At 37.6% G+C, this 27,670-nt stretch overlaps 1 protein-coding gene across 7 annotated transcripts in view; it reads right to left on the bottom strand.

Moving 5' to 3' along the window:
• The window catches only part of Msp300 (Muscle-specific protein 300 kDa), a 215,885-nt gene that overhangs the window by 119,412 nt on the left and 68,803 nt on the right, over window positions 1–27,670 (bottom strand). For all 7 annotated transcript variants that reach the window (XM_089731748.1, XM_089731746.1, XM_089731744.1 and 4 more), the window contains 3 exons: window positions 4,236–4,297; window positions 2,795–2,890; window positions 1,230–1,406 (listed from right to left, as the gene is read on the bottom strand). In XM_089731748.1, coding sequence (XP_089587874.1) covers window positions 1,230–1,406; window positions 2,795–2,890; window positions 4,236–4,297 — 335 coding nt within the window. The remainder of the gene's footprint in view (window positions 1–1,229; window positions 1,407–2,794; window positions 2,891–4,235; window positions 4,298–27,670) is intronic.

The following is a 27,670-nucleotide window of genomic DNA, read 5'->3' on the forward strand; positions in this document are numbered from 1 at the left end:
GTAGTGTGGGTAATGTTTTCTTTATTGATTTAATGTATCTTTTATGCATTATTTTAAAAAAATATTAGTATTTTGCACTTCTTCTCTATATTCTCTATAAGTGTGTAAAATTTCATACTCCTCCGTCCGCGCAATTTTCGTAAAAAGGGGTACAAAGTTTTTACTTCACGTATTAATTTAAAGATATAAATTTATAAATTCTAATCCCAAATATACGAGTATCATACGATATTTTTGGGTAAGTAAATCATAAAATTTACTATAAAATTATTAAGTAGTGAGTTGTGTAGTGAACAGATACTAAATCTGAAGTTTCGTGAGAACACACCTCACCTCATCATCTTCATTCGTAACTTTACTCAAAGCTCAAAATGCCTTATGAATCTCTGTTAAATTATTACGAATAAATAAGGTTATATAGGTCTCTAAAGAGACTTACGTTAGGTTGACATTTTGAATTTTTGCTGCGTGGTGTATTTAGCCTTTGAGTAGTATAATAATATATAATATATAATGATGAATGATAATAATATATAATGATCTATGTGCCTATAAATATCAGGTGAATTTTTTAAAGTAATTAAAACTACTTTTACGGAACAACGACCTCAAACGTGGCTGCTACCTTCGTGTTCTATTGCGCGTTCGCGATACATGATCTCATGATCATGATCTAAAAATACGTAACCTAAATAGATCTATTTCGATTATGCTAGGATATGCTTATTAATGAATTTTTTAATGATAAAGTGCTAGTTTCGAAGTCATGATTAAGAAAACAAGCGAAAATAAAATCCGAAAAGTAAAAAAAGAATACCGAAAAAAATATAAACAAAATATTAAAAGAAAAAGAAATTCGTGTACATTTTGAACAGAAATTAATTGAACAATACCCATTGAGCTTGAGCTTAACTTCTCACTTAACTTACTTCCAGATCGGGCTTTTTTAAAACAGCCTACCATTATTACCATAGTCATCACGATTTCATTTTTACAATACAACAATAGGAGTATTTCTAAATTCAATATCGAATTGGGCACATACAGAATCTGTTCATCACAATTGGGCACATTCAATTTCTGTTAATCACAATTGGGCACATTCAATTTCTGTTCATCACAATTGGGCACATTCAATTTCTGTTCATCACAATTGGGCACATTCAATTTCTGTTCATCACAGTTGGGCGCAATCAATTTGCCCCTCACTATTTAATCAAAACGTATACCTGGAAGTAAAGAATGATGGTCCAGATCAGTCCGAGGACGACAGCTGGTCTCCCGTCGACCAGATCCGCGGCGTTGATGTTCACTAGCTTAATTCTCTTCCCGGCGAGGAAGCGCAGCGCCGTGTTCGCATTGGACAGGAAATGCGGACGACGAAGCACGCGACCTCGCTCCATTGGCTATAGAAGAAAACCACAATTTTAATAACACGAAATAGAGCGTTCTTAACTTTAATCTGTACGGCTGCGTCATCAGCTTGCACGGAAATCAGCGTTTAAAGGGTGGCTTATCCCCTATTTGGATATTATATTATTATATTTGAACAAGGACAGCTATTATATTTGATCTAAGCCATCTATAGTGAAAGGAAATGGAGGTGGCCTTTGCCAGTGTTGGGGAAATTGTAAACATTGTCACTGGTGGTAGGACCTCTTGGGAGTCCGCACGGGTGGGTGCCACCGCCCCGGTTATTTCCGCCGTGAAGCAGTAATGCGTTTCGGTTCGAAGGGTGAGTTAGCCGTTGTAACTATACTGAGACCTTAGAACTTATATCTCGAGGTGGGTGGCGCATTTACGTTGTAGGTGTCTGGGCTCCAGTAACCACTTAACACCAGGTGGGCTGTGAGCTCGTCCATCCATCTAAGCAATAAAAAAAAAAACATCCTTTTTGCGTCTGAATAAAACCTATTTTAGCTATTAGCTTTTTATTATCCCTCTAACTATTATCTTTTAATCGTATTTTACGTAAACCACTGCAGGAGATGGGGTGCTGCTATTTTAGGCGAGCAACATACACTTAAATATTTTTTTTGCTTAGATGGATGGACGAGCTCGCAGCCCACCTGGTGTTAAGTGGTTACTGGAGCCCCTAGACATCTACAACGTAAATGCGCCACCCACCTTGAGATATAAGTTCTAAGGTCTCAGTATAGTTACAACGGCTGCCCCATCCCACCAGTAATTACGCAAATTATAATTTTGCGGGTTTGATTTTTATTACACGATGTTATTCCTTCGCCGTGGAAGTCAATCTTGAACATTAGTTAAATACCTACGTATTTCATTAGAAAAATTGGTACCCGCCTGTGGGATTTGAAAACCGTTGCATCGCTAGATACGAATGCACTGGACGTCTTATCCTTTAGGCCACGACGACAAAACGTTTTTTGTATCGTTTGAAGTCAACCTGGCCACATGGTGACACGAGATAGAAACCTAATAACATTGGAATTCAGGCCTTCAGACCATATGCACGATACTTCTTAGCGGCAGAAAATAGGGTGGCAGTCCCGTCTATCCCAGCTATCGAAATATTAGAGTCTGGATATTAAGAATTAGGGAATAGAAAGATCTTATCGCACTAATTTCTAGCTCCAACCATTAAAGATTTCGGTGGGTATGTCAATTACTTATTGTGTATGTGTCCGAGTACCGTGCCGGACTCCGATGGACTAACTTGAGGTTGACATAAGCCGGCAAATCTGTTTCAAACAAGCAAGATGCTGGGCCGAAAATTATTCGCGTCACCATAAATTTGATATTACGTTAAATAATAAATAAAACTCACCAGCTTCTCCCCTGATAGCACTTCCAGCAGCGCCAGCAGTCTCGTTCCATCTCGCAGGTCGTAGATCAGATCATCGATGCGCAGTGGCGGAATGCGCTGTTAAAATTAAATGATTAAATCCAGCATATTAAATTTAAGCATGTGCAGACTGTCAAGTCCCAAATACCCGTCTGGGGCGCAGATACCCAGCAAAAGATTCGGTCCCCTGACCGAAAAAAAAGTCCTTTAGCTAATTACATTTTAAATTTTATGGAAACGAAAAGTACTGACTTTTTTGAGACATTAAACAAAAAACAACAGTGATTTTAGGAAGAAAAACAACATTAACCTTTTTGACTAAATGATCCATAAATGAAACGAAAAATATCAAAAATAACACTAATCTCTTGAATAATAAGCATAGAGTTAAAATGTCACTTGGTCTCGTTTATTTTAACTAAGTTAGTTCATTTTAATTTGACGCGTGGCATTAAATCTCTCCGCTCTATCTAAGTAGATCTAGAGATCTAGATCTCAAAATTGATCAACTTTTCGTAATACCTAAAAGCACGAACTTGAGAATAAATGTCAGCACGTGTATAAATCTTTTAACATAATTTAGAATAATATTTTATTAAATAAACATGAATAAAAGTATATTATTTAGTTTCAGTATTATGATTAATGCGTTTATTATCACGTTGGCCTTTGAACTTTGATTACGTACCCAATCCAGGCGAGGGGGCAACACAACGCCGTTGTCGCCCTAAACATTTTTTTTTTATTTCCCTTGTAGGCAGACGAGCATACGGCCCACCTGATGGTGAGTGGTTACCGTCGCCCACGGGCTTCAGAAATTCCAGGGGCAGAGCCAAGCCGCTGCCTACTGCATAATACACTCTCCACAAGCCTCGTTTGAAGAAACGAATGCAACAAAGAGTTCAACATGCAGTCCACTCCTTGGACACAACCCTGCGTTTCTCACTGAAGCTTTAGTGGGTCGCGATTCCTATCCTTCGGCAGATTCAGCGAAGCATTTCCCTTGCTGGGCCATAAGCTAGGAACCCCTCCCTTCCTTTCAAGCTTCGCGAGTTCTACTACCACTCATATTTATTGAAGCCGTCAGTGCAAAAGTGGCCTTAGCTTACCATAGTTATTATGGAGATATTGAGGGTTGAAATTTACCTTTACAATACTACGCCGGCAAAAAAAATACGCGCAAAAATAAAGTTAACAAAGGCATCTGTTATCTATGTCTGAAACTAGGGATAAGCCGATTTTGAATCAAAATTTATTATGTATTAAATAAATTGCAAAACACAAACACGAAAATGAATTGTGGGCCTTGCGCTGACGGCCTCATTTAAAATAGCCCCTTAGGCTATCAATTATAAGATAAAAAAAATTAGACAAATAGACCCCGTATAAACTACAATATTAACACTATCATAGTGAGACTCACCTTCGATAAATGTGAATTGATCCAATTGACGAAAGTTTTCTTTTGTACTCTTTCCTGTTCATCTGTAACAAACGAGAATATGATTTAGATATTTATAATTAGCATCCATAGTCAAAAACACTTTTTTTTTTTTCCTACCTAAGCTGATAGCCTTGAGAGGCTATTTCAGCGTAACCGTGGCTAGTAGGTGAGGTCACGGGGCTCAAACCTGATGACGATGCTAACACGAACCCTAGCAAGAGCCGTGCTTCGCAGAATCTACCACCGGGCCAAAAACACATTTTCATATCAAAACAATAAGGCCGGATTAGGTTTTTAATGAAATTGCTTTGATCGATTCTCGTAAATTTGATTGATTTATTATAGCGGTCTCGGCAACTGTACCTACAATTTTTTATTTATTAAGAATTAAGAAAAATATTTAATATTATAGATACGTACGCTTGAAATAACTACAAGTTAATGGTCGATTTAAAAGTCGTTAATGCTTCTATACGTTATACGGTTAACAAAAGTTCTAAATACAGTTTAGTAATTTAAGGTACAAGCTTTTGCCCGCGACTCCGTCCGCGTGGAATAGTTTACCTTGGCATAACGCTAAATTTTACCACCACTTTATTTACGTAGAAAGTGAAAATATTTTTGAATTATATTAGAATGTTAAGGAAGCTATTTAAGCCTTTATTTTGAAACATTCTTTACTGGTGCTCCACTTGTATTGGTCTTAACGTGATGTTATATAGCCTTCCTCAATAAATGGGCGATCTAAAACTGAAAGAATTTTTCAAATCGGACCAGTAGTTCCTGAGATTATCGCGTTCAAACAAACAAACTCTTCAGCTTTATAATATTACTATAGATAATACCGTGGTCGCAGTGAAATAAATATTAACTCATACGTTCTAGGAACACCTAAAAACAGTCGACAAAAATCATTTTGTCTTATGAATACCAGAGTTAGTTTGGTGTGAGTGGCAAATTTCCTTTTAGCGGACATAGTCAAAGTGAGCATTGGACTACACTGCTTCCACGCATATAAATATAAATAATTCACGCAGAAATAAAACCTTCAGATATATTAATCTAACTCCTTCTCACCCAGACTAATTTCTATAGATGTTTCTTTTTAGTGTCTCACTTCGACAACAATTTCAGTTTCACGATTTAAAAATATGCTAGGGAAGTTTTCACGGCAAAAATCTTCCAAATTTTCGACATTCGAACTAGAGGTTTTCCTTTATATTGTCTTTTGGATTACAAAAAGAATTGTTAAACAAAAAAATAATATAATATTTAATGACGTTATCTACTTTACATTGCGTCCGTGAGCGAGTGAGAGAGACGAAAGATGTTCGTTACTACAACAAGCTACCCACCAAGCTACCCATCATTAAAATATCAATAGCCGCGTTATTTTACAACTAATCCCAATGCTGTTTTCGGAGAAAACGTATTTTGTATAATATACTAAATCAAATGTAAGAAATAGCTCTAATCCTGTAATTAATTCCAAGAGATCTACTTCAAATACTTGCGCATGCGCTGCCTGCACCAATATGATTCACAGTGAATTAATGCAGTCGCTTAGTTCATTGCACCGATAAACTGAGTTTCTTAACTATAAATAGCTGGTTTGCTTATTGTCATGTAGTCGCTAATACTAAACCGCATACACACGTACCACTTGCTTTTGTATTGGCTTTGGAGAGGATATAGCTAAAAATAAATCTTAAACGAGTAAACTGGAACATCTATATATACTGGTGGTAGGACCTCTTGTGAGTCCGCACGGGTAGGTACCACCGCCCTGCCTATTTCTGCCGTGAAGCAGTAATGCGTTTCGGTTTGAAGGGTGGGGCAGCCGTTGTAACTAAACTTGAGAACTTAGAACTTATATCTCAAGGTGGGTGGCGCAATTACGTTGTAGATGTCTATGGGCTCCAGTAACCACTTTACAACAGGTGGGCTGTGAGCTGGTCCAGCCATCTCAGCAATAAAAAAAACAAAAAACTAAGTTTTATATATACCTACTAGTGGTTTTTCAACCATAATTATACTCGATTTCGAGTTATTCGACTATAATTAATTGAAATTGTAAGTTTGTACACTATCATTATTCTATTGTCAAAGACTATTTATACTTACTTCTTCACAGATTTTGCCAAGACTACACTTTAGATGAATATTAATAAAGACAAACAATATTTAATCTATTCTCAATTTGACCACACACTATAAGCAATAATAAAAGTTTGACAATAGACAAATAGTATGCATGCGTGTGTGTGTCAAATACGTGGTAGTGTGTGTAATGTTTCTTTTATTGATTTAATGTACCTATGTTATACGGATAATTTAAAAAACTATTCTGCACTTTTTCTCTATAAGTGAGGGAAATTTCAAACTCCTCCATCCGCGCAATTTTCGTCAAAAGGGGTCCAAAGTTTTTGCTTCACGAATTAATATATAGATTTTATAATTGCATTTATAGGCAGAGTTCACCTGATCCAGTGGTTACTATCGCTCGTGAATGAGACTAATTACGGAGGCACAGCCAAAGCGTTGATAGCGAGTGATGAATGTTGAAGTTTTCAACTTTATTCTTAATCAAGTTGATTCAGTTAAGTCACTCACTTGATTAAGAACGAATACCTATGTTCCCTGCCACAATCAGTGAGAAAACCTTGATACTTCCACAACCGCTCCGATATCCCCATGGCTAATTAGTTAATTTAAATCAGTGATTTATCAATCACTCCAAATGGTCCCTATCGATAAATTACACACAAGATAACTTGACAAACCGCAAAGCTTTTAAATTGATTCATTTTTTTAATCGATACTAATTAAGTAAGTATATTTATGTGTACATGTATGTGTGTATTTTTTTTATGTCTTGTAGTATGTATATATTATTATATGTAATGTTTACTGTATGCACTAGGTTTGTGTTCCTAATTCTTCTTTCCTTCTGCGGGCCTTTTTTTTTTTTTTTTTTTGGTCAGGAGGAAATCGCCGGACTTCCGCCCTTTTCTGGGGATACTGGGCGGGGTATGTCAGAGTCGAACTGACTAAAACCTCCTGTCGCTCAACAACCAACGTCCAAACCTCGCATGAGACAGAACTCATGACAAGGCAAAGGGGGGAAAGTGAAGCGTTTAGTGCGGAGCACATCTCTCCCATCACCCTCCCCCTCGGGACGCCGGACTGGCGGTCGTCGGCGCCACGACCACCAGCCCTCTCGGTCGGCAGACTGTCCGAAGCCCGCCTAGATGGCGCCGGTTAGAGTGGGTTACCCTACGGAATACCCCGCTGGGCCAGAACCAGCGTGGGTCGAGGATAGCCGGCCTTCCATCACCCGGATGCTCTTGCGTAAAACGCGTACTGGAAGAGATTTCAACATGAAATACCTAAGTAGTGCCCTTGTACTCTGTATCCTTATTGTCGTGTTTCTTCTAACAGCTGTGTGTACAAAATATATTAAGTAAAAAAAAAAAAATTGAGATAGAATTTTCAAAAAAAATTTGAGTCGTTGGGCGGCTGAGAGATAAATTCATTTTGAAAAAGGAGGCTCTTGCCCTAAATAGCTTGGGAATCCCTGATTTGAATGATTAAAATGTGATTTTAATCAATACTCGAAGTCATCTAAAAATTAATCAATTTTCAATGAGCTATTTATGATTAAAATAAAATATTCAAAAACATCTAAACTGCTGAATTATACAGCCGATTGCTTTGAAAGACGTGACATCATCAACACGACAGCTATTAATTACAGTCTAGTGCGCTTTCGTGCGAACATTTTAATTGAATAATAAAAATAGAATAGTGCGCCGATGTAGGTTTAAAAAAATCGGTGAGTTTTAATATAAGCTTTTAAAATAGTAACTTTTGAATTTTAAACTTTAACTGTTTGTATGTTAGGTACAAAATGATTACTTGCAAATCGAATCTCGAACGATATTATACTTTTCATGATTGTATGAGTTTTAGGCCTTACATTTTTTCATTAAAACAAATTATGTGTATCTCAAAATCCTCTGTAAAAAACGAAGACTTTAGAACTTATATCTCGAGGTAGATGACGGCACCTACGTCGTAGATGTCTATGGGCTCCGGTAACCACTTAACACCAGGTGGGCCGTGAGCTCGTCCACCCACCTAAGCAATAAAATGAAAAACTCTCCTCCTTTTGACTGGAGTGTTAAGATACAACTACAAAGCTAAAAACCTACCGCAACATAATAAATATAAATAAAAGGCTCAAACCTAAAATACCGATAGCAATAAAAAACGTATATTCAAAAAATGATATGAATGCTATCGCGATTCAGGGCCTTAGTGGCGAATAGGTCTTCCAACTTACCACTGAAAATCTTACGAATAACAAAACTTTAATTACATTCAAAAATATCTGATGAACGTAACACCATTATTTTTAAAATCGTTTCCCAAATTATACTTCTCTGCTATTAATAAACTTCTTTATGGGTTCATACACTTTTTGTTCAGGAAATAGATGTTAGTAGCTTTTAAATTCTAAAGAAAACGCTTAAAGACGGGATACGCTTAGTAATGCCCGGGATAAACTTTGTACGTGGTAATCTAGCGAAGAGTAATAATTTGTTCCGGTCTGGCTGGCGTACAAATCGGGAAGTTTTAGTAAACTTATTAAGTAATGAAAACTTTAACGTGATTTATTGCTTGTTTTGACTATGGTAAGGGACTGGCAGTTATTTTTGTGCATAGGGCAAATGAGCTCATCCTCCACCGGAGTCATCACTTTAAGACGTATGATTGAAAGCATATTTTGTTTGTGATAAAGAGATTACTGTTGAAAATTCCTCGACTTTGCAAGGACGGGCTCAGCGGTGACGCGTAAGATTGCAGCTACAACAGCAGACATCTACAACGTAAATGTCGCCACCTACCTCGATATATGAGGTCTTAGTATAGTTACAACGGTTGCCCCTACCCTTCAAACCGAAACACATTCGGCCAGAAATAGGCGGGAATAGAGTATATCCGTAGTACAGAGCTTAAAGAGAGAATCGAGAATATCCGGCGACCCTTACCGTTACCGCTCTAGATACACTGATGGATGCATCCGATGTATCAGTGCAATTCGATGCTTCTAGGAACAGCCAAAATAAAGGTCAATGTACTTCTTTAACTCTCGAAACAGTTCAACATGACAATAAGTCCGTAGCATCAGTTCGCTAGTGGTAGGACCTCTTGTGAGTCCGTACGGGTAGGTACCCTTGCCTATCTCTGCCGTGAAGCAGTAATGCGTTTCGGTTTGAAAGGTGGGGCAGCCGTTGTAACTATACTGAGACCTTAGAACTTATATCTCAAGGTGGGTGGCGCATTTACGTTATAGATGTCTATGGGCTCCAGTAACCACTTAACACCAGGTGAGCTGTGACCTCGCCCACTCATCTAAGCAATAAAAAATGGTAGGACGTGTCCCCTAGCCTTCAAGTCGGATGATTACTTCGCTGCACGTGTCTTTCAAAGGAAAACACTTGATCTGCACAATAACTACCCGCCATTTACTAGACAATTGTAATAGCTACAATTCTAACGAGTCTGCTGTTAAAATCGATTAGACACGTCGAAGCTTGTCGCTTGTAAATGAATTTTTAATTTGAGCATCTATTTGATTCTAAAACGTAAACAAGAATAGAAATAAGCCGTTCAAGTAATTAAATTCAAACTACATATTATATAGTTCGTGTGTTATTGTTGTACAATAATCGATGCTGTGTGACCTCAAATCCTCCCACAATTGTTGTTTCAATCAGACGCTTCGTAAAAATTATCCTTACCAAAATTTAATTTACGTTTAATCCTGAATACAGGTATGTTTTATTTAATCAGAAATAAGTTTATTTAACTTTATGTCTATTATCAAATAGTATTGGTGCGACGGTAAGAGTAACGCTATCTATCGCCGAATAGTCGAACGAATGTCGAAGGATCTAGTAGCATCTAGAACGCTCGATAGGTACAACGCCATCTATTGTCAGATAGCGGAAACACAGTACTCGGCTTTATCGGAATATTCTCGACGATTCTAGGGATTTCGTCTCAACTATAATGGCATTGCAGAGATGGCACGCATTCACTTAGTAACCGGACCAATTCGAAGCGAAACAGCGAACGGATCACCTGAAGCGAAGCGGGAGAAGCGAATTGAGATTTTTAAAGTGATTGTGAAGTGTTTTAAGTGTCCTAAGTGCTAATACAGTGTGAACTTGTAATTCGGTAGAATTTTATTTATCCCGAACCCCAGCGCGTAACAGTTATATTCTACTTGCTCAAAGGCATTTGTATGACAGCAAAAAACCATCATTGAAATAGGTTATAATAAAATTCCCATAATTTCGTGCATTTCCCATCAATCCGGGCATTCTTTAGGGTTCACGTCAAACTGGAGGCACGCATTTAACTTTAGACACGGGTCACGCATAGTACCACCAGGCACGCAGAAATTGGGACTAACTATGCATATTCATTAGATCGATTTATCGGCAGGTAAATAAATCTATCTATATAATATATAAAATGAATTGCTGTTCGTTAGTCTCGCTAAAACTCGAGAATGGCTGGACCGATTTAGCTAATTTTGATCTTGAATTATTTGTGGAATTCCAGAGAAGGTTTAAAAGGTAGATTAAATAAAAATGACAATTTTGTTTACTCTTTGAAGTGCCCCCCGTAGGACGGATTCCTTTTGTTTGTTTTAAGTTTATTTTATACAAAAGTTTAGGTCTTTTATTTATCGATTGAGGCACTACGAAGTCTGTCGGGTCAGCTAGTAAATAAATATGTATATAAAAGCGAAACCTGATATTTTTGTAGCGTTTTAAAGCCAAAATTAATGCCAGAGAAAAATAATAGTGCGTAAAAAGTATACGAGCACCATGTGATCTTTACGACAGGAACGTGTGTGATCTAACAATCAATTATAATGTTAAGAAATCCAAACCGTTTTCAGCGATCATCCGATTTATAAAAAGAAAAAAATACTAGTACAGCTTTTTTTATTTATTGCTTAGATGGTGAACGAGCTCACAGCCCACCTGGTGTTAAGTGGTTACTGGAGCATAGACATCTACAACGTAAATGTGCCACCCACCTTGAGATATAAGTTCTAAGATCTCAGTTTAGTTACAACGGCTGCCCCACCTTTCAAACCGAAACGCATTACTGCTTCACGGTAGAAATAGGCAGGGCGGTGGTACCTACCCGTGCGGACTCACAAGAGGTCCTACCACCAGTAAATGTTTCTGTCAATTTATTATACAAGACCCTTTTCACAAATGAGCATCACATTAAACAATTAATAATATAGATTAGATCAGAAAAGCAAAACTTTACTTACTCAAGTATATTTACAAATATAGCTCTCAAGATTTTTTTTTCTTGTAGGCAGACGAGCATACGGCCCACCTGATGGTGAGTGGTTACCGTCGCTCATGGACGTCAGCAATGCCAGGGGCAGAGCCAAGCCGTTGCCTACCGTTTAATACTCTCCACAAGCCTCGTTTGAAGAAGGACATAGTCTCAAAGGAAGTATAGTCTAAAATATAGCTTATTTCAAAGGTTTCTTGTATCTATCGCAACGTTATTGGTTTTTAATTTATCGTGATAAAACTGAACACGTAGACGTGGTAATTCTCTAAAGCACAAACATCTTGCGGTTTTCCTTAGTCATTTACGATAATATAATATAATATGCACTATCAAAAAGTCGATGACTACTTTGAAAATGTATTATTAACGACGCCTAATGATAATAAATAATAAATAATAATAATAAATATTTACTAACAATCACACCACGTTAACTGGCCCCGTGATAAGTTCGTAAAGAACTTGTGTTACAGGTACCAGATAACGGAAATAAATATAAGATTTTTATTATACACATACATATATTTAATATACATCCATAACCCTGGAAAGACATTTATATTTATCATACAAATATCTTCCCTTGGCGGGATTCGAACCCGCGACCCCCTTGTGTAGTGACCATGTCACTTACCACTACACCAGACGGCCGTTTGATAAACCTTTAATAATTTATTTCATTATTATTATCGATAGGATTTGTCATTGTGACAAGATTAAATGATGAATTAGTATTTAGATAATAGTAACTTTATAAATAATTCTACTGGAAAAGGCTTTTAGTTTATAAGTTAAATACCAGTTGCAATTCATTCGCTGTTTCTATGTATTTATGGTGATAAGTGTGGTTGCAAAAGAGATACAACAAAGGTAAGTCTCTGCCCAAGTGTATAGTGTGGTTCCCCCAAAAACCCTCAGCCCTAAAATCACGGATTTCCGCTCAAAATAGGAACGGACAGGTTCAATGTCTTATTCAATGTCAAATTTTCTATTCCATTCTCTTCTATCAGCCGTCATCTCAGCACTCACTCCTCTCTCTCCCTCTCTCTCTCATATCGTCATTCACATACTCCATCCATGTTTTCTTCGGCCGACCTCTTCCCGCTCTACCTTGCACTACCGTTTCCATACATCTCTTAGTCACATACATTTTCTCTCTACGCATCACATGTCCATACCACGCAAACCGTGAGCTCTATCATATGTTCAACAATGTTGATAAGGTGGAGAATTTTTTTTTTTTTTTTTTTTTTATTGCTTAGTTGGGTGGACGAGCTCACAGTCCACCTGGTGTTAAGTGGTTACTGGAGCCCATAGACATCTACAACGTAAACGCGCCACCCACCTCGAGATATAAGTTCTAAGGTCTCAGTATAGTTACAACGGCTGCCCCACCCTTCGAACCGAAACGCATTACTGCTTCACGGCGGAAATAGGCAGGGTGGTGGTACCTACCCGTGCAGACTCCCAAGAGGTCCTACCACCAGTGATTACGCAAATTATAATTTTGCGGGTTTGATTTGAAAATGAAGAGAGATTAATTTTATTATAAATAGTGGAACCTAAGTTATATAGTTATTACATAGATAACCCTTATACAATGTTATAGAAAATTGTAAACACAATTTCTAAATAAAGCATTTAGATACATCATAATGTCAATGCAAACTAGAAACGACTGCTAATCGGCGTAATGGCCGCCGCCAGATGACGTAAGCAGTCGGCGCCGCTGGTCAATGTCACGCACTAACCACACGGACTATTGAGACGACACACCTCAATCATCGATGACCTATATACAATGGTATTAGCGGTGGCGTATTCAGTGCTTTTTTTATTGACAGAATCGAATAAGTCACAATTATAATTATTGTAAATAGAATTGCTTTAACAAAAACCGACATCAAATAGAAAAAAAAGATATTCCAAAACGAATTAATCTATCTATCTATAATAATCTATATATATAAAATGAATTGCTGTTCGTTAGTCTCGCTAAAACTCGAGAACGGCTGGACCAATTTGGCTAATTTGGTCTTGAATTATTCGTGGAAGTCCAGGGAAGGCTTAAAAGGTGAGAAAATATGAAAAAGCTCGGAATTATATAAAAACAAACAATTTTGTTTTTCCTTTGATGTGTCCCCTTGATTTGTCTTTTATTTATCGATTGAGGCACTACGAAGTCTGTCGGGTCAGCTAGTATAGGTACACTAAAAACAATAATCATCGAAATCGGTTGGCGTGATATCGCATTTTAAGGCACCAACCAAAAAAAATGTGATTTATTTATTTATTCCATAGATGGGTGGACGAGCTCACAGCCCATCTGATGTTAAGTGGTTACCGGAGCCCATAGATATCTGTAACGTAAATGCCGCCACCCAGTTTGAGATATGAGTCCTAAGGTCTCAGTATATAATTTTATTAGTTACTACAGTATAGTTCTATTTTAAGTCGGTGAAGTTTTAATCTTGATATATCATTATTGAATAGTATAGTGTCCCTATTTATGTCTATCCGTTACATGGATTAAATGAACGAACGTTTTTATGGGTTGGCTTTTGGAATGTTTCCAGAAACAGATTAGCGGGGGAGATTGCGTCCTCTTGTGTCGAAGGTCATGATCTCCTTGTGGTCGCTGTGCGGGCGGTTCGATAAGCAACGAACAACCAGTTTTGTCGTCATAATAGATTAACGTATGACTCTCTGGACACCGACATTAGCTACACAACCACAGCGCCTTTTTTATTGCTTAGATGAGACGAACTATACTGAGACGTTGAGATATAAGTTCTAAGGTCTCAGTATAGTTACAGCGGCTGACCCACCCTTCAAACCGAAACGCATTCCTGCTTCACGGCAGAAATAGGCGGAGTGGTGGTATCTACCCGTGCGAATTCACAAGAGGTCTTACCACAAGTAAGTACGCAAATTATAATTTATTATTATTATTATTATTATTATTATTAATACTTTATTTCATTTTTATTTATGCGGGTTTGATTTTTATTACACGATGTTATTCCTTCACCGTGGAAGTCAATTGTAAACATTTGTCAAATATGTATTTCTTTAGAAAAATCGGTACCCGCCTGCGAGATTCTAACACCGTTGCATCGCTAGATACGAATGCACCGGACGTCTTATCCTTTAGGCCGCGACGACTTTACCACTTTACCAGAAAACAGTAGATTTCATTTACCTCGGGCTGATGAAGTAAATCTTAATACACATCACCAACACGATCAGTTAAAGTTTGTCCATTCGAATAAAGTCAAAAAGTTCGCTCACAACCTACGTGGTTGCGCTGGTTTAAAACTTAGTTAGTTTTAGGTTTCGAAAAATAACAACATTTTAATTTGGTTTTGCAAATCCTGTCCCATCCCTCTCCGGCACTTTACCTACGGACGCGTGCGAGCGAGATCGTGTGGTGACATCGAGACGAAAAAAATATGGCTGAACAACCGCGCGCGCGCTTCGTGTCTTTGTTATGTTAAATACGTAAATAAGTGAAATCGTTGGTGTTTCTCATCGCGAAGTGGTACGAGTCTGCAGTAAGGACTACATAAAGGTATTGTGCATCCTTCCTTTAACGCAGAACTGCCGCTTCTTATCGTTTCTTCCCGCAGTCTGTGTCCTTCATTTGCAACGACCAAATTTCAAATATTTTCGTAGTTTGCTTATCTCGCGTCTACACTACGCTTTCAAAAATAAGATACCGGATATTTCTTGTTTTTGCGAAAATCCGTATCCAGAGTCGTTACATTAAAACAATTTAAACGTGAGATGTGAAACGACCTTCCATCGCGAACATAAACGCAGCGAATTGAATTCAAGGCCGCGTCTTTTGAGCCACTAATCCATGTGTATTCTTTTTTTGTCGCCAATCTTTTCTGTTGCGAAATGACACATTTTATTGACGTACTTTTTGTAGAAAAAGTTTCCCACTTCAATTAGGAGTTTTTGTATGATTGACTGTATTTTAACGTGGGGTTTGAAGGACCTTAGAACTTTTTGAAACTGATGCCTCTCATGACGCTCCATTTAAATTCTATCGAGAAATGACCGGTGGTTTTTGAATTATCCTTAACTATCCATATTCGATTCGCTTCGACTGTATCGATGATATTTTCATTTTATTTCGTGTGAGGTGGGTTTTGTTATATTATTTACGGTAGTATATGGTAGAGAGATAACTTTTCATTGCGCTATGTGGGTGAACTTGCGGCTCTATCTATCTATCTTTCTATATATCTAACAACCTACAGAATTAATACTAATAATAATAAGAACTAGCTCAAGGCTCATCTCTTCTTAACTGGTTTTCAGAGATCATAGAGGTGAGATGACAATATGAATTTCAGATATCACAATATGAATGTCGCCATCCACTATCTGAGTTGTATTATGACTTGGATGACATAACCATTTTTCAAAATATAAAAAAGTGTTTTATGTTAAATTGAACTTCGTATATTTTATTTATAATATAATCCAAGGTTCATCGTTGTTGCGGTCGATTCTCGGACACAAGTTCATACATAATTATGAATACAAAATGCTTCACCCACTAGTAAATCAAATGACAATTACATCATTGTTGGCGTGTTTATTTAAAAGGTATAACGAATAAAAATATACCGCTTGTGAGTACGTTTCCGCGTCTGCAAGCGGTATGTGACCCCTCCGACTAGGTGGAGTGATGTTTAGCGAGGGGCGGCCTGATAGAAATGGATGTCGAGCGCTATGACATGTCCTTCAAACGAGGCTTGTGGAGAGTATTAAGCGGTAGGCAGCGGCTTGGCTTTGCCCCTGGCATTGCTGAAGTCCATGGGCGACGGTAACCACTCACCATCAGGTGTGCCGTATGCCCGTCTGCCTCCAAAGGCAATAAAAAAAATAAAAAAAGATCTGAAGATCTGAAGGTGTCCTAGTCTAAAAGAGGCCTAGTCCAGTAGTGGACAATTGTGGGCTGATGGGAAAACTTAGGTTTGCTAATTTACAAAATACATTAAAACTATGAACGGATATAAATATTTTGAATGAAATTAATAATTAATTGTCATTCAGGGTAATTATCTCTAGAGAGGATAAATTTCAAATTAGCGTATTAACTGACGGTAGAGCGCGTTTGGGTATGCCACACAATCCTGCCTATTTGTGCGGTCCGGCAGTCCGAGTATGAAGGCCTACCTCGTAATTCAAGCCGGGTCAGGTTGATAGGCTCCCCATATGGACAACCCACTGAGTTTGTCGCCGGATCTTCTCATTTAATCAGGATACCGAACTGATACAGCGAAGCACTGCTCTTGCTAGGGCTAGTGTAAGCAAGTGCTCCAAGTCTGCCTACCAGCGATTAGATGAATGAAAAAAGAGGCCTTGATGGTAGGTGCCTTTTACTGGTGGTGGGACCTCTTGTAAGTCCGCACGGGTAGGAACCACCGCCCTGCCTATTTCTGCCGTGAAGCAGTCATGCGTTTCGGTTTGAAGGGTGGGGTAGCCGTTGTAACTATACTGAGACCTTAGAACTTATATCTCAAGTTGGGTGGCGCATTGGTGTGGACTGTGAGCTCATCCACCCATCTAAGCAATAAAAAAAGACCCTACACACCACAGAAACCACATAAGTACCTGAGCCCTTCTAACTACATCAACGAACATCTTCTTCAGCTCCAAGATCTAAATTTGAGAAATCAGTAGAGATATGTCGTGCCAAAAAGCTACTTACTCTAAACGATTTAGTCAAAACATAAAATAAACATCTCTCTATTACCGAACGAACCTATTTATACAATGTCGCACGGACCTTGGCCGACCCTTGAAGGTCATTGACGTTTTAGCGTCACTCAGAACGAATACAACTATACTAGATACAGATAAACCTTCTATAACGCGGTAGATACGTTCCTACAAAGTACCGTGTTGTGCTAAACCGCGTTATATGAGACTTGAAGCCAGTACAAAAAGTAGAGTAATTTTTCTGAATGAAACATCTCAATTATGACTGTATATACTTTTTACTTATTATACATAAAAGATAAGCGGTAAAATTTTGGTTATTCCCATATATTGCGTGTTCATAGTGCATAATGTGATTTTCTTATATTTTTTTAATTGATTAATTGGGTGGACGAGCTCACAGCTCACCTGGTGTTATGTGGTTACTGGAGCCCATAGACATCTACGAAGGAAATGCGCCACCCACCTTGAGATATCAGTACTAAGGTCTCCTCAGTATAGTAGTTACTTAATAATCTCAGTATAGTTAATAATTTTAAACAAAAATCTCGTTGTCGCGTTGTAGAAGTACCGTGCTATAAGAAGGTTTTGGTGAATATTTTTTTCGTGTTAAGAATAAAACCGTGTTGTAAAATACCATGTTATAGTAGGGCTACCTGTACTTACTTTTTTTAAATATAGTATTGAGTAATAATGTAGTACATAGTTCTAAGAACCTAAAGTGAATATTCTATGCACGTTTTAATTGGAATTCCAGTGAAGCAAAGTGTTGTAGATTGAGCCCTGGTCGTATCAACAAATAAGTTTCATATACATAATCTAATTATTGTCACTGCGAGGGGTCCGCACTCAATACAGGGCTTAAAAAAATTATATGTGCCTGTCAATAAATCATTTTGAGGGGTGAAAGGCGTAGTTTGAGCGAAATTTTTGCCACTTTACATGAGAGCCATTTGAAGTTTAAAATTTGTAATAAATATTATAACAAAAAACTTCTTCAGCTATTTGAATGGATTAAACTTAATTTAAGTTCCATTAAAACAAACGAACTATTGATGCAATATCAAATAAAACGCAAAAAATAGTCCTTCACCCCTCTATTTGATACTTTTATTAAAGTCTTAGCTCGCCGACCACCACAGCGTGTTTCATTATCTGTCTGCTTAGTGCGAGTTTTTAACGTTCCCGATAGCGTAAAAGTTAGCTCATATTTGTATTGAGTGGCATCGTTTGCGCACGTTTGCCGCTAGGGGCGCTGTTCCAACTGCATACAAAATTGGGCTAACTTTTAGGTTATCGAGACGTTAAAAACTCGCACTAAGCACACAGATCCTATAGATCAGTGATTCTCAACCATTTTTTTGTTGCGGCACATATTTAACGATTTCAAATTTGGCGGCACATAAAAAAAATTAAAAAATTATTTATTTACTACAACACACTGCATAAATAGTTTATCAAAAAATTTTAATACACGAAATAAACTAAATATACTATTATATTTTTTTTGGAGTTTACTCCTTTAGAATCGATTTACATATATAGGCCCGGGGTATGAAAATTATGGGGACCAAAATCGTACTAGCATGTCACACGAAATGCGTTATGCGCATGTCACACGAAATGCGCGCCGGGCTGCTGCGCCGGCAGTCCGCCACAAAGCCTCGTACTGATCGCGCGTTTCTCTCATTATTGTATTTTCATATATTTGTTAGTCGTTTGTTTTGTGTCTCGTTAATTTGTTAATAATCTGTAGTGTATCGTGTTGTCGTAATATAGAACTATTTCTCGTATTGTTTCGTTTAATTTTTTATATCCAGTAAACTCCAGTCGTGCGTCGGAGCGGACACACACACTTTTTGTGGATTTAAATATATATTCATGATAAAAATATTTTTCTTTTAAAATTAGATAATTTAATAATATTAACATTATTATATAATCGATAAATTTGGCGGCACACTTTTGAAATTTGGCGGCACACAAAAGTGCCGCGGAACAGTGGTTGAGAATCACTGCTATAGATATTATAACATAAATACTTTCATCCATGAGATGGATATCTCAACAGTTCATTTATATTTTAGACGCCAACCAATACTTTGGTGATAAATTTTGCGTACTACCACTAACAGACTCCAAACAATGAAGACATAGATTTGCTACTCTTAAATATAAATAAACAATGTACTTGAAACTATAAATCTATCAAGATCGCTCGATAACCACACAATTCTACGAAGATAATTATATCATCCGACTTACCGAGAAAATAAAGTAATATTATATCGTGAATTATAAATACATATGACATGATAACCTCCACAGTACATATTTGTAATTAGGCCAAAAGTCAAACATGATAAATTGACTGATTATATCATGGATCGGCATGCTTACGCCATATAACCGCAGCTTCGTTTGCTTCTAGAAAATTGTACATATTTTTTTAATTGACTTCACTACATAGTACCTATATAAAACAAAGTCGCTTTCTCTGTCCCTATATCCTTATGTATGCTTACATCTTTAAAACTACGCAACGGATTTTGATGCAGTTTTTTTAATAGATAGAGTGATTGAAGAGGAAAGTTTAAATGTATAATAACCTTCAAAAAATAGTGGAGAAATCAATAATAAATTACAGTTTCCGAAGCGAAGCGAGGGCGGGTCGCTAGTGTTTTTATAAAGTCCTTTTTAATGTCGAGAACTCGAGCGATTGACTTAGAGCCTTATCCTAAACGATATAATTAAATATTTACTACGATGATTTAATTCAAATCAATGAGAGTGAAACTTCGGTACACTCCTGGACTGATTCACGTTTGTTCGCTATGAATGGAGCAACCTGCAGTAATTGTACCTGCGGTATTGTTTCGCTACGCGTGGGAACAGCCGGTCATGTGTGAATGTAATTAGGCTAATAATTTTTTACGGGATTTTATGGTCTGGTAACTGAGACCTTTAAGTCATATTTTATTTTAATATATTTCTTAATTTTATGAAAAATGATAACATGGAGTGAAATGAAATGAAAATGATTAATTGGGTCATTAATCAACTGGGATGAAATGAAATAAAATGAGATGAGATGATATGGGATGAAATATAATCTCAGTAAAATGGTGGTCATTTACTGAGATTTTTTCAGTGGACTTTTTGGAGGATCCCGAGAAGTTACGTCAAGCGGCTTTGTTTCATTTTCCCACATTTGTGCACTTTTTATTTATGTGTTTATTTTTCTAAATTAGGCAATAGGATGACGAAGGGCTCAACGACTAAACTAATCCATAGACACAGCCCACTGAGTTTCTCGACAGATCTTCTCAGTGGATCGCGTTTCCGATCCGTTGGTAGATTCTGCAAAGCATTGCTCTTGCTAGGGGCAGCGTTAGCAACACCCCCGGTTTGAACCCCGTGAGCTCACCTATACGTTAAGGAGAAGCTGAAACAGCCTCTCAAGGCTATGAGCATAGGTGGGGAAAAAAAGGGAATAGGATGAAAAGATAGGTCTTAAAGAGATGAGTGAAATGTACTGAATTGTTATGTTCTTACCTATTTATATAGATATGTATAGAATATTATATATTAGTTACGTTTAATATTAGAAACCATCATTGATTCTCTATTCCAGAAATTGTCTCGTGTACAAAAAACAAAAATTTTGAAAAGGATGAGAGAAGAACAGAGCACTTATTATAAAGTAATTTAAAAGTAGACGACTATGATGATACCTTAAAATTAAGCAAAACGAGTGACCGGGTAATAAAAGAATTAACAAAACTTGTTTGCTAGAGCTGTATCGATGAGCAAAACAAAGTCCACGAAGTTAGATCAAGTCAGATTTATTTGCGGTGGAAGGTGCGATAATTCCTCTGAGCTATTTATTGGATTTAAAAACGCACCAATTTGTAAGTACTTATATCACAATTAGGAATTACACGAGCGGCCTTGTTCTAAGCCTATTTATTGCTTTGACCTGAATAATTCGGTTAATATTCGACACGGCTTTTACAGGCTTCGTCGCCTTGATCATAATTGGTGTTACAATTTACATTCAAGTGGATATGTAATAAGATTTCGAGACACACATATCTAATCCGATTGTTGCATGGGACCATCTTGATATCGATTCCGTCAGTTTTAAATACCGAATGTATCTGACATCAAAGACACGGCTAATTCATTCAGGGTCTTTGTAGGTTCAGGTCCGTGATGCGGTCAAAACTAGACCGTATGAAGACTATTAGTATATATTTAAACTAGCAGACCCGGCCACACGTTGCTGTGACTAAGGTTTTTGTTTCTAAATAGCACGTGGCCGGCTATTCCGATCGTCGCGTTTCCGATCCGGTGACAGATTCTGCGAAGCACTGCTCTTGCTAGGGCCAGTGTTAGCAACACTCCTGGTTTGAGCCCCGTGAGCTCACCTGCACGTCAAAGAGAAGGTGAAAGAGCCTCTCAAGGCTATCAGCATAGGTAGAAAAAAATTGATATAGGACATAAATATAGGAGGTGACTCATGGTATGACTACAGCTTCCAGATATGAGGCTTATGATGCTTTGGTTTGTAACGCATTATTTGTCATCATAGCAGGAACGATCTTGCCTGTACGTGCTGCAAGTTTGACCTTCTTCTGAGCCTGGGAGAGGCGTAATTCTACAGTATTCAAATTTCGACCTAAGATTAAGTATCATAATTCACATTGTTTTCCTCCAATAAATACTCAACAAAAGATAGGCAATGAGATCGTCTGTCTATGACCTGCCTAGACCAATGAAAGAAATGAAAAATTTAATCCTATATTTCAGAACCATTGGAATGGAGTTTTGATTTCGATCTTACTTGAGATTAAAATACTTTTAAGATTTATCAATCAGCTCATCTCATATGCGAAAATTCGTCTAAAAATAAAATTAAGTAATCTTGTTTATTCTGTTTGTTTTCTAATATTCGTTAACTAAACATTAAATATAAAAACATTAATTTATTTTATAATTATTAAACATAAATAAAAACATTTATTTTCATAGATGCTATTTACATATTCGAATGTCATGTTTTTTTTTTTTTTTATTTTTTTTTATTGCCTTTGTAGGCAGACGGGCATACGGCCCACCTGATGGTGAGTGGTTACCGTCGCCCATGGACTTCAGCAATGCCAGGGGCAGAGCCAAGCCGCTGCCTACCGCTTAATACTCTCCATAAGCCTCGTTTGAAGAAGGACATGTCATAGCGCTCGGGAAACACCGTGGAGGGTAGCTCATTCCATAGCCGGATGGTACGTGGCAAAAAAGATCTCTGGAAACGCACTGTGGATGACCGCAGTGGCTCCAGGTAGTATGGATGAACTCTACTCCGGTGGCGGGCGGTGCGATGGTAAAAAGAGATGCTGGTATCATCTCGAACAATTCCTCAGAGCACTCCCCATGGAACATACGGTACAAAATACAGAGGGAACCGAAGTCCCTCCGCAGACCCAGAGGCTCCAGGCTATATTTAAATAGATTACCTCTGGGTATCTATTTAAATTCTTAGGTATTTCGAGCCATCGTTGAAGTCAGTCCTTAATTAATTATAAATACATAATCACTACATAGTATAAAACAAAGTCGCTTTCTCTGTCCTTATATCTGTCCCTATGTATGCTTAAATCTTTAAAACTACGCAACGGATTTTGATGCGGTTTTTTTAATAGATAGAGTGATTGATGAGGAAGGTTATATGTATAACTAGCTGACCTGGCAGACTTCGTAGCGCCTCACTCGAGAAATAAAAGACCTAAACTTTTGTATAAAATAAACTAAAACAAACAAAGGAATCCGTCCGACGGTGGAACATCAAAGGAAAAACAAAATTGTTATTTTTATTTAATTCCGAGTATTTTCATATTTATCTACCTTTTAAACCTTCTCTGGACTTCCACAATAATTCAAGACCAAAATTAGCCAAATCGGTCCAGCCGCTCTCGAGTTTTAGCGAGACTAATGAACAGCAATTAATTTTTATATATATATATAGAAGATAGAAGATTATTAATAAATTAATGGTGCAAACGAAAATATATTTTTTCGTATAGTGTCGTCAGTGTTGAGCTGGGAACTTTTAAAATTTTCCTCTCTTTTGGTAACTAAGTACCTATTATGTAATTGAGATTCGCTCCGGTCGTGCTTTGACACAATCACCAACGAAGAGCACTTAACGTCTATGTTTAAATAGACAAAGCTAAACAACAACAACAACTAAGTACCATTCTCCGCTGTTTCTCAAACTATAGTTATTTTCTCTATACCTGTTTTTTATATTACCTATGGTAGTAAAATCTAATTTAATAAATAAAAATGTAACTAGCATTGTCATGTAAAATTAAATTGATAGTTTTTTAGGTGTCACTGTGGTTGGTTTTAGATCAATTCGTGAGCACCTATGTGTGTATTACAAATACAAAAAAAAAAAAAAAAACATATTTTTTTTTAGTTTCGCGAGCTACTCCATCATTAGTTCTGTTCTAATTTGTTTGATGTATAAACCAGTGAATGAACGGCCAATACGATATTAAGCTGTTACGGAAAACCATGGGTATTATTACCACATGGACCCCACCACCAGACATGAGGTCTAAGCCTCAATTCAAATCGAAACGCATGAGTGCTTCGTAGCAGAAATAGATGAGTTGATGATACCTATCCGTGCGGGCTTAGAATAGAAAAAATAAACCGCTTGGTGCCATAGTGGTAGGACCTCTTGTGAGTCCGCATGGGTAGGTAGATAGCACCGCCCTGAATATTTCGGCCATGAAGCAGTAATGCGTTTTGGTTTTAAGGGTGGGGCAGCCATTGGAACTATACTGAGACCTTAGAACTTATATCTCAAGGTGAATGGCGCATTTACGTTGTCTATGGCTCCAGTAACCACTTAACACCAGGCGGGCTGTGAGCTCATCCACACATCTAAGCAATAAAATATAAATAAAAATGGCCTCTTTTGACATTACTACGATTATCTATGCCATAAAACAAAAACAAATTTAAAATCCTTACAAAAGCATCAATATCTCAACGTTCTCCTATCTCCAGGCTACGTTCAAAGGCGAACATTGGACGATTCACACGAAATTTACCATTAAAGTTTGCGCGATAAAGTAGCTTATTCGTTGTATCCACGTAAGCTCTGACCAAACAGGATCGGAATGTAAAAAGAAAGATAAAATTGTTATTCGTTGTAGCGAGTAGGTACACTTAGCCTCATACATGTGTAGCCAGTTCTGAATAGGTTTGTGTTTATACACTGATTTTGTTTGCTTCACAGTAAAGATTAGTAGGAACCTGACATCAATCCATGCGGGATGACAGTAACATACTAATCGCTCCAAGCGGCATCGGTCATGTCCATGGGCGATATTGACCACTCACCATCAGATGGATGGATCTAATCTGTCTTCGTAGGCAAAAAAACTAAGCATTTTTAGAAAAAAAACTAAGCATTAAACCTTTTTTCTAAACTAAGATTTTTGTTGGTAATGCCATCAGGTGGGCCGTATGCTCGTCTGCCTACAAAGGCAATAAACTAAAAAAAAAAAAAACTGTATCGTTTTCCGGATTTTTCCGGTTTTCCCAGAAACGACTTATTTTTCTCCGGAAACCATCGATTTGTCTGATTTATTAGTGAAGCCATGTCTATGGGCTCCAGTAACCACTTGACACCAGGTGGGCTGTGAGCTCGTCCACCCATCTAAGCAATAAATAAAAAAAAAGCCAGAACACGCGTCGTTGTGACTAACAATAAATACTATTTATTCGCTGAAGCAAGTCACGCCGTATATATCTAAATTTGATCGCGCTATTCCAGAAATACCCAGAAACCTTCTATCAAGTGATAGCAAAAGCACTTTAGTTTTACCTCGAACGCATAAATAACGTATTACATAGCACGAACAACTAAACTTACATGAAAAGCAATAGTCAAAATAATTAAGGTGCTTTGTTTATTAAAGTTGGTCTTTCGAGCCGAATTTTCAAAGGGATGTTTCAAAATATTTATTATGTGTTTATAAAATATTATAGTTTTATTGTTATACGTAGTTCTTATCGTTACAGCGAGCTTTAAAGAAATCGAGCTTATAAATTCTTTCTTAATCTATACAATTGGAAACAACAATATTTATAATAACAATTAGTAGTTTTTGGCGCGATGCTCGAACAAACAAACAAATAGTAAGTTCATTCAATAAGTTTTGTTATAATTATTACATTTTTTTAATTTTTTTTTATTGCCAGTTTGTTGGACGCTCTCACAGCCCACCTGGTGTAAAGTGGTTACTGGAGCCCATGGACATCTACGACGTAAATGCGTCACCCACCTTGAGATATAAGTTCTAAGGTCTCAAGTATAGTTACAACGGCTGCCCCACCCTTCAAACCGAAACGCATTACTGCTTCACGGCAGAAATAGGCAGGGCGGTGGTACCTACCCGCGCGGACTCACAAGAGGTCCTACCACCAGTAATATATTATAGTTTTGTGAAAGTAACTCTACTATATAAAATATGAACGTTTCCCACTGAGATTTTCGATTGGAATCTTTTTTTCTATTTGATGCATCGATCCTGTTCTGTGTTACTAAAAACATGAGTTCAATGACATTGTAACGTGAATAAAAAATAAAAATACCGCGTAGTATTACAATAAATAAATGTACCTACTTTTCTTGTACCCACCGCCGATTAAAATTACATTTTGAACCAAAACAAACAGCGTATAAGGACGATACTTATCATATGTCGTTGATTCAATGGAAATGTGGCGAAACGTACTCGCGAAGTTTTTGCAATAGGCAATGATGTCATCGGCTTGCCTTGGTCGTGTAAACATGCACCGAAAGTGAAATTACTCTGCTAAAAAACTTAACCGTATTCACATATGGGTTTTAAGTATTATTGTACACGAATAGAACGAATAGGCTGTTCGTTCACTCGTGTATCCATCAAACAAAGTAAAACAGAACTAATGATTTTTTGATGATTTGATGAATGATTTTTTTTTGTATTTGGAATACACACATTGATAGATGCTTACGATTTGATCTAAAGTCGACCACAACCAGTGACACCTATATTTTTGTTTCCTATCTAAGTTGATGGTTTAGAGAGACCATATCAGCGTAACCTTAACTAGTAGGTGAGCTCACGGGGCTCAAACCTGACGATGTTGCTAACACTAGCCCTAGCAAGAGCCGTGCTTTGCAGAATCTACTACCGGATCGGAAACGCGACGCACTGAGAAGATCCGGCGAGAAACTCAGAAGACTACGCGTACCCATATAGCTTTTTCTCTTCTATATCATTCCCTTACTACTAAGGATCGCGACCACATGTGACGTTCTTCCACTGTGTTCGATCATGGGTGGCGTGGATCGCATGGTACAGACTACCACCAAGTGCATCTCTTACTAGATCTGACCATCTGGCTGGTGTTCTGCCCACGGCGCGCTTGCCCTCTATGCGACCCGTAATTATGAGTTCCTCTAATTTATGTCTGGGAGACCGCATGAAAAACATACCATATAGCTTAATGAATATATTATAGCAGCAACGTCAATCCCATTTTAAATTACAATAGCTTCACCGAGCAGCACGCTAAACGAATGCCCACGCAAAAACAATGTGTTTAATTTTAAAACGCGGTAATCATGTGCAGAACATCGTCTTTATGTGTTTCCGACGAACCGTAACAAGTTCCAAACGATGCGAACACAAGGTTAAACGTTTTTAGTGCATTTTGGCAGTCGCTCTGTGACACAAAAAAAATTACGCTTATGTCACAGCCCCAGTGAATACAGCCCACTGAGTTTCTCGCCGGATCTTCTCAGTGGGTCGCGTTTCCGATCCGGTGGTAGATTCTGCGAAGCACTGCTCTTGCTAGGGCCAGTGTTAGCAACTCTCCGGTTTGAGCCCCGTGAGCTCACCTACAAACGTTAGGGTGAAGCTGAAATAGCCTCTCAAGGCTATCAGCATAGGTAGGGAAGGAAAAAAGTGAATATACACTTTACATCTATATATACATTTTCTGCGTCAGTCATATGGAAAGGATTGTTAACCTAGTTGTCGAGATGATCGATGAAAACATCGTGTAATAAAAATCAAACCCGCAAAATTATAATTTGCGTAATTACTGGTGGTAGGACCTCTTGTGAGTCCGCGTGATTAAGTACCACCGACCTGTCTATTTCTGCCGTGAAGCAGTAATGTGTTTCTGTTCGAAGGGTGGGGCAGCCGTTG

The sequence above is a fragment of the Bombyx mandarina genome, chromosome 12 (assembly GCF_030267445.1).
Source record: "Bombyx mandarina strain Sakado chromosome 12, ASM3026744v2".
NCBI classification, from domain to species: Eukaryota; Metazoa; Arthropoda; class Insecta; order Lepidoptera; family Bombycidae; genus Bombyx; species Bombyx mandarina.